The 8,486-nt window shown below is 48.5% G+C and overlaps 1 protein-coding gene across 1 annotated transcript; it reads right to left on the bottom strand.

The window, feature by feature from the left end:
• Positions 1 to 282: 282 nt before the first annotated feature.
• On the bottom strand, positions 283 to 7,785 carry neu4 (sialidase 4). The gene is made up of 2 exons (XM_072473524.1): positions 7,382 to 7,785; positions 283 to 1,536 (listed from the first exon to the last, which is right to left on the bottom strand). The coding sequence occupies exons 1-2, from the start codon at positions 7,580 to 7,582 to the stop codon at positions 412 to 414; spliced, it is 1,326 nt and encodes a 441-aa protein (XP_072329625.1). The 5' UTR covers positions 7,583 to 7,785; the 3' UTR covers positions 283 to 411.
• Positions 7,786 to 8,486: the final 701 nt, after the last annotated feature.

Here is an 8,486-nt window from a genome sequence, read left to right as displayed (position 1 = left end):
CCAGCATGTGTTGTCCATTCCCAATTGCCTTCGAGAAGGTGGGGGAGGGGTGTGAGCTGCCATCTTGAACTACTGCAGTCATCATAAGTACACCTACAGTTGTTCCTGAAGAGGAGTTTTAATATAAATATACTAGCAAGAGTTCTGCTTAATTTAAAATGCCAACATTTAAACATTCCCTAGCTAGACCATGTCAGCATTAATTAATTCAAGCCAAGCAAGATTCGCCATCCCTCAAGACAAAAAAAAAGTGAAAATCACAGGGTTTGCTATAAAGTCATTTTATTTTGCTTTGAGCAACCAAGATCATTCCTTCCGAATTTGCTCAGGCTAATTAAGTATTACATAAACCCATTTTAACCATCTACCATTTTCATAAAATGGAAGCTAACCAACCCTCGTGCCCCTAACTCACGTAATGGGACAGCAGACAGAACTAGTCGTGGTGCTTTGCTCCACCCGGGACTGGGTGGGTAAATGCGGAATATTGTGGAGTAACTCACGCATCGTAAATAGGCTAAATGCTATTTTCTCATAAGGCGATTTGGATCCACATTCGTAAAGACAAGCGAACGCCACCGCTGGGAGCTGAGCCTCACTGATTTTGGTAGAGGCCAACTCAATGAGTGCCAGGTCAGAGTAAGCACTGGGTCCTTCGTGGATAATCCAGGGCTCCGTCCAACTGCTGGGGTCCTGCGGGTATGTACTGAGATAGACTCCCAAGTGGAGCCGTGATGCTGGGCTTGTTGGGTGGGAGTAGAGGACCCAAGTTGGAGTCTGGAAACGGAGAGTCAAGCGTTTTTGCTGGGGTTGTGTTGGCTGATCGTTTCCAGAGTCGAAGCCAGACTTGACTGATAGCTCCTCACACCACGGGACGATGGGGGCTGGGAAACCAATGACGCTCCCATGGCATCCGCGGGGTGGTTCCACCAGCTTTGGGACAAACTGCCCTTCCTGGAAGACAGCACCACCATCTGCACTGAGTGCCTGAGCCCTGAAGTTCATTGGTGTCCTGGCATTACAATAAAGGACATTGTGGCCATCTTCCTCATCTACAGAAACCACCTGGCACTCCACCGTCTCCAGATTGTCTACAAAGTTCCCAAACTTCCAGACCTTGCCATGGTCATCACTGTAAAACGTGAAGGAGTGAGGGCTGCACCTACAGATTGTTCCAAAACACTCTTTAGAGTCAATGTGATAGGCGTACGCTGGGATAACAAGTCTCCCAGACTTGAGCTGGATCCCATGTCCTGGGCCCAAGGCGAAGGTTGCCCATTCTTCAATGGAGCAGCCAATGGTGCTGCCAGTCAGATCAGTGAGGGCACTCCAGCTCCAGCCCTGGTCAGTGCTTCTCACACAGCACAGGCGGGCCACGTTGTTGCCCGTGATGAGTTGATACGACTCTGTGGTGCGCCCCAGGATCGCAATGAAGAGAAGGAAGAGCGTGTTGGTGGAAGTGTCATACACAGGGCATGGGTTCATGGACCGGTGACCCTCCAGGTGGGCAGAGTGGAGAGTTTCCATATCCTCCCACTGAAAGAGGAAGAAAGACAGTTAAAGTGAGAAATGGGTTCAAGGTGGAGATCAACAGCACGATTTTCAGATCTCAGTAACCAGCTAGAATGTCATAGGCTCACCCAATGTAACTGGTGGGAGAACACAAACCCCAGAGAAATGCCAAAAATATCTTAATTTTTCTGGAGGTTTATCAATTTTTCACCAATTACAGTAAAGGATCAAGACCACAGCTTCCAATTATTTCACTCCCACTTTTATTAACTAAAACTCTGGAGGTGACGTGAACAAAGCTAGTTATGTCTAAACTCATACTTTATGTCTTTAACAAATCTGTGGCCTTCCTCACCCTTCAAAATTCTACATGCCTTTAAAAAGCCAAACTGGGTTTTGATTTTACCTCAATACCCCTCTGCGACCTTGCCCTCTGTGGGTTCATTGTGACAATTGCAAAGATTCTCACATGAAGTGCTGAGCTGTCGTCCCACCACCCCCCCCTTCGGTCAAACCCACTTTTCACACCCCCGTCACCCAACAAGTCATTGACCTAAATGAAGCTGCCTACTTTCAATTGGACAAAGTTAAATGGTGGTCAAGTCTCAAAATTAATTTTGTAATAAACTATTTAATCATATTTCCCTGCAGTGAACTGGTTCGTTAGAAAGTCCAGCTCTTGGAAATTCGTCTGGAGGCTCCCCACACAGGTTGTCTAAGCCTCCCAGTATTAACCAGTTAGGTTTACCATTCCATTCCAGAATTTAGGAACTCTTGTCGGAAGTTAAAAGGTTATAATTGTCACCTCACTAGTCCAAGTCACCTCACTAGCTCCCTCCCACAATCACTCACCAAAATACATAATGTGGGAACAAGTACAGGCAAGTTGCAGGGTATACCCCTGATGGGCACACACCCATCTCTAATCCTAAACAACCCATTTATATCTGTGCGTTACAAATAGTTTAATATTTGGTACGCAGAACTCACATGCAAATATTCACGGTTGCACAGTGGTTAGCACTGTTGCTTCACAGCACCAGGGTCCCAGGTTCGATTCCCGGCTTGGGTCACTGTCTGTGCGGAGTCTGCACGTTCTCCCAGTGTCTGCGCGGGTTTCCTCCTAAAAGTCCTGGGGCTGGGTTAGCACAGTGGGCTAAACAGCTGGCTTGTAATGCAGAACAAGACCAGCAGCGTGGGTTCAATTCCCCTACCAGCTTCCCCGAACAGGCTCCGGAATGTGGCGACTAGGGGCTTTTCACAGTAACTTCATTGAAGCCTACTTGTGACAATAAGCAATTATTAGGGGCTGGTTTAGCACAGGGCTAAATAGCTGGCATTTAAAGCAGACCCAGGCAGGCCAGCAGCGCGGGTTCAATTCCCGTAACAGCCGCCCCGAACAGGCGCCGGACTGTGGCGACTAGGGGCTTTTCACAGTAACTTCATTGAAGCCTACTTGTGACAATAAGCGATTTTCATTTCATTTTCAAGATGTGCTGTTACTTGGATTGGACATTCGGAATTCTCCCTCAGTGTACCCGAACAGGTGCTGCCAGTGGCGACTAGGGGATTTCAGTAACTTCATTGCAGTGTTAATGTTAGCCTACTTGCGACACTAATAAAGATTATTATTATTGTCAAAATATTTTTTGGTCCTCATCTTACCTGGCCCCAGTAATTTTGATCTTGTTAACGTGAATATTACAAATAGCTTCAACATCCAAGGCTCAGGTGAGAGAGCAAGGCAAAACAATGCAGGATTGTTGAGATATTTACAGCAGGGTGTGGAGTTAATGTACAGTATGAAGGGATAAATTGAATGACTTGTAGGCACAAATAGGCAGCCATGACTGCAAAATATCTATCCGGGATACAGTCTAAATTGGTAGAGGATTATCATAGAATTTACAGTGCAGAAGGAGGCCATTCGGCCCATCGAGTCTGCACCGGCTCTTGGAAAGAGCACCCTACCCAAGGTCAACACCGCCACCCTATCCCCACAACCCAGCAACCCCAACCAACACGAAGGGCAATTTTGGACACCAAGGGCAATTTATCATGGCCAATCCACCTAACCTGCACATCTTTGGACTGTGGGAGGAAACCGGAGCACCCGGAGGAAACCCACGCACACACGGGGAGGATGTGCAGACTCCGCACAGACAGTGACCCAAGCTGGAATCGAACCTGGGACCCTGGAGCTGTGAAGCAATTGTGCTATCCACAAGGCTACCGTGCTGCCCGATGGATGGAATGGTGATGAAGGATTAAATCACTTATAAAGATGAGGATATAACGGGAGGTAAACAAGCAATAGAAACAGAGACAATGGGTGAAATTCTCCACCTCGCAACCTCATAATTGGGCATCCAAAATAGAGGTCTGTGCCCAGCACAGATTCGGGTGCAATGCTCCAATCCCTCGCAGGTGCCGATTAGGTTTGCACCCCACACCGATATTCGCATGCATTTAAATGTGATTAGTGGGTTGGACACAGTATGTTCCACCCTCCCACGATGCTCCGCCTCGCTCAGGCAGAATTACTACAAATATTGACAAACATGGACTTTTTTTTTAATATAAATTGTTCATGGGACTCGGGCACCCACCCCCAATTGCCCTTGAGGGGGTAGTTAAGAGTCAACCACATTGCTGTGGGTCTGGAGTCATATGTAGGCCAGAATAGGCAAGGACAGCAGATCTCCTGCCCTAAAAAAAGGACATTAGTGAAACAGATGGGCTTTTACGACAATAGACAATGGATTCATGGCCATCATTAAACTTTGAATTCCAGATCCCACCATCTGCAGTGGCGGGATTTGAACCTGGGTCCCCAGAGCATGACTCTGGGTCACTAATGTAGTGACAATACCACTACGCCACCGACTGGGTGCCATGGCTGAGGAAGGGGGAGCTGGATGCAACACAAACACTGAAAATGATTGAAAACTGTTATCCGGGCCAGGGGCAGTAGTTGGTAGTGACATGGTGCCAAATCAGTGGACTTGGGGTGTCCCCTAGAGATCACCATCTCTCGGTGTCCCAGAGAGATGGCTCAGACCATCATTGCTGCAGTCTGTCTTTTTAACCCACCCCTTACATAGAGGCTCCTGGCTGCTCACACTGCCGAGTGGCACCGGTGTTCTTTAAGTGCTCAGAAGGCCTCCTGGTCATCTGAGAGCTGACCCAGGCCACCTCTCTGGGCTCCTTCATACCCAGCTGTATCATCAAGGGCCAGGCTCAATCAGGAGACCACCAGGTTTTGGTGCTCCAAGCGCTGTCCCATTCAGAGGAAGCAGAGGATCAGCAGAGCTCACCCCAGCAGAGGACACCTGTCCTGCAGATCTGATGACAGATGGCTCATAAGTGACCCCCACACCTCCAGATCACCAGCTGTTTCCTCCTGGTGAGACTGGCAGTACCGACTGCCTCTGCAACACCTCACAGGCAGTGTTCAGGAGGGCAGGCTGGAGTCTGCAGCCCACCCTGGGGAAGAGAGTGTCCCTCCACTCCTGGCATAGAGCGGTGGGTCCACCTTGGACTCCCAGCCTCAGGGGGCAGGTCTTCTCCGAGCCATCTTGGTGGTTGCAGTGTGTGTGGTAAGTGGAGTGCTTAAAAACAACTCCAGCTGCCAAGCTCCTTGGCGCTAATTCCGGCCCCAGTGGTTAGAACCCCCGCTGGGCCAGGAATTCACACCAGTAATGCGCTGGCCCATTAGCATGTCCACAATTGCTCCCCGAATAGCACCCTCATGGGAACACAAACTGCATGCAATTCAATCAATGATTAAGTCTCCCAAATAGAGAATTTTGCCCAATAGTCAAAGTTTTTGTGTTACAGACCAGCTAATCGTAGTTTGTGAAGTAGGGGATTACATAAGTGCAAAGATTAGACAAGCATGTACATTTGGGGGGGATTTTCACTTTCATTTTGGTTGGAACAAGGAGGAACGAGCATGCCAGAATTTGTTCAAGAACCAATACATTGGTCTCATGGCATTAACAGTCTAATCTGGGAGAACATTGAACATAGTGCAGAGGAGGCCATTCAGCCCATCAAGTCTGCATCGACCCTCTTAAGCCCCCACTTCCACCCTATCCCCATAACCCAATAACCCCTCCTAACATCTTTGGGCTGTGGGAGGAAACCGGAGCACCCGGGAGGAAACCCACACAGACACAGGGAAAAAGTGCAGACTCCGCACAGACAGCGACCCAGCGGGGAATCGAACCCGAGACCCTGGCGCTGTGAAGCCACAGTGCTAACCACTGAAATAATAGCAATCACAATAATAAGGATTTCGACAAATATTTTAAAGGAAGAAATGCAAAGTAACTGATATTCTAGCTTTACAGTGCAATGAGACAGAGACCCCACAACAAACTGGGCAAATGTATTAATGGGTAAAATGAGAGAAGTTACTCGATAAATTTGATTGGATACAGAACCAGATAATATCCTTTACGGGGAAAAAAAACAACAACAAATGGATGACTAAACCAGCAAGAATCTCAAAAGTAAAAAAGGATATAGCACAGATCCTGACAAATGTAAAAGATACAAAAAGCAGTAAAACTGATAGGAATAGCTACAAATAGAAAATCTTTGCAACCTCAAACATGGAAGACTAGTGGCATCTGCGATGGGACCTCAACTATTCAATATGCTTATGAATGACTTAATGATGGGATAGAAAGCCACATTTAAAAATTTTCCAAATACAATGATAAACAGAAGTGTAAATGGAAGGGATAAAATGACAATTTCATGAACAAATCAAACATCAAAAGCTAGAAATAGTGGATGTCTAAAGAGATTGAAGGTCCAGGGACACAGATCATTAAAGTGTCATTGGAAAATAATAAATCAAATAGGCAAATGGAATGTTATAGCTTGTTGGAACTGAGGGTACAAGTTGTGCTTCAGCTGTACAAAGTCTTGGTTAGATCACATCTGGTGTCACTGAACAGGCTATACCGACCTGGGGAGGGCAGTACAGCATAGATTTCCCAGAATTATACCTGGACTGCAATGGGTAAATGACAAGGTTGGTTGGAGGCAGGGGTCTATGATTGGGGGCATTGTCTAACAATTTGTCATTTCTGTAAAGAAATAAAGAAACATAAAAAAGGATTGTAGAAATTTAGAATTCTCTTCACCAGTACCTTGTACTAGATCATGTCAATTTTAAATCTGGAGATTGATGGATCATTGGTGAGGGATAAAGAGATATGGGGGTGGTGACTAATAGTTAACAGTCTGGAGGGGTAAGTGGCCTATCCCTCTTCACTGGATGGGAAGTGGTAGGTGCACAAGGTCAGAGCTGGAAGTGAAGTGCAAAGGTCAGTCAGGTTTTGAAATACAGGGGGGCTTTTTAAAAAAAAAAAGAACTCTTCAGCAGGCCAACTGGTTAAATCATCCCAGGTGGATGCAAAGTTGGCACAGTGGTTAGCACCACAACCTCAGTGTCAGGTACGAGTCCAGTCTGCACAGGTGGAGTTTGCACTTTCTCCCAGTGTCTGCGTGGGATTCCTTCAGGTGCTCTGGTGTCCTCCCAGTCTGAAGATGGGCGGTTCGCTGGGGAATTTTGGGGGGGGGGGGGGGGAGGGGGGAGGCACGCAAATGGCCTCCTTATGCACTGTAGGGATTCTGTGAGGTCAATCCCAGTCTGTAGAGTGGGGTTAGGGATTTACATCGAGGTTTCAGCATCTCTTGGGGCTTGGATTGTGATCCAGAACAGGATTGTGATCAAAGAGCCTGCCCAGTTCCCTCTCTCACACACAGTGTAGGGTTGCGCTGCTGCCTTAGCTCTGGGAGTGAATGAGAGGGGGAGAGAGAAGACAGCTAGTTCACCAAGGCTCAAACTCACCTGCACATGGGTCCTGAAGACCTTCCCTCGGCGAAGCACCAGCACATTCGCGTCAGCATCAGCCGGGCTCACTCTCTCTTCAGCAAAGGCGAGGATGGTCCCCGAGGCGGGCAAGTAGAGCAAAGCCGGGATCCGGTAAGTAAGGCCCTGCTTGTCCTGTTCAAACAGTATGGTCTTAGCAGGGAGATAGCGGGAGGTCATCTCACCGACTCCGCGCTGTTGGCGGGCTTTTTAAAAAAAAAACTCGAGCAAGAGTTGGACAACTGTGAGAAGTTCACCTTGTCCCAAGTGTAAAAGCTGTGAGGACAGCACTGACACTCTACTGAGTAATGAACTGGAATATTCCACCTGGCAGCAATAAAGTGCTCACTCACTGGGTTTGACTGAACCAGCAGTGTGGCTGCACCCAGCAAAACAACCCCCCATTGTCAGCCCAAATTCGCTGAGTGCTTTTATTTCAATTAAGAAACCAATTATCCGGCCACATTCACCAATCCTTTCACTCACTGGCCAACTGCAAATTGAGGAAGGTGGAGTCACGGGTCAGATGGAAAAGGGGGAGCTGGACAGTTCATACACCCATATATTCCAGGGAACATTCCAGAAAAAGGTGCCTCACGAACAGTTCCTGAGAGGAAGTGGAAAATTAATTTACTAGATCCCATTTCACCCCTGCTCTTTGTTTTATAGAATTCCGACAGTGCAGAAGGAGGCCATTCTGCTCATCGAGTCTGCCCTGACCCTCTGAAAGAGCACCCTACCCAGGGGGGGGGGATGGATGGATGGGGGGGGGATGGATGGATGGATGGGGGGGGGGATGGATGGATGGGGGGGGGATGGATGGATGGGGGGGGAGGGATGGATGGATGGGGGGGGGAGGGATGGATGGATGGGGGGGGGAGGGATGGATGGATGGATGGGGGAGGGATGGATGGGGGGGGGGGGGGAGGGATGGATGGGGGGGGGGGGAGGGATGGATGGGGGGGGGATGGATGGATGGATGGGGGGGGGATGGATGGGTGGGGGATGGATGGATGGGGGGGGGATGGATGGATGTGGGGGGATGGATGGATGGGGGGGGGGATGGATGGATGGGGGGGGGGAT

This window comes from Scyliorhinus torazame, chromosome 14, assembly GCF_047496885.1.
Source record: "Scyliorhinus torazame isolate Kashiwa2021f chromosome 14, sScyTor2.1, whole genome shotgun sequence".
Taxonomy (NCBI): domain Eukaryota; kingdom Metazoa; phylum Chordata; class Chondrichthyes; order Carcharhiniformes; family Scyliorhinidae; genus Scyliorhinus; species Scyliorhinus torazame.
The sequence above is the reverse complement of the archived record's forward strand: the minus strand, read 5'-3'. Positions and strand labels throughout refer to the sequence as shown.

Bases quoted from the DNA above. Each gene is read 5' to 3' on its own strand.
- neu4 (XM_072473524.1), bottom strand. From the start codon at position 7,582: ATGACCTCCCGCTATCTCCCTGCTAAGACCATACTGTTTGAACAGGAC. The intron at 1,537-7,381 runs GTGAGTTTGAGC...TTCCTCTTTCAG, and splicing joins TCTTCAGGACCCATGTGCAG to TGGGAGGATATGGAAACTCT.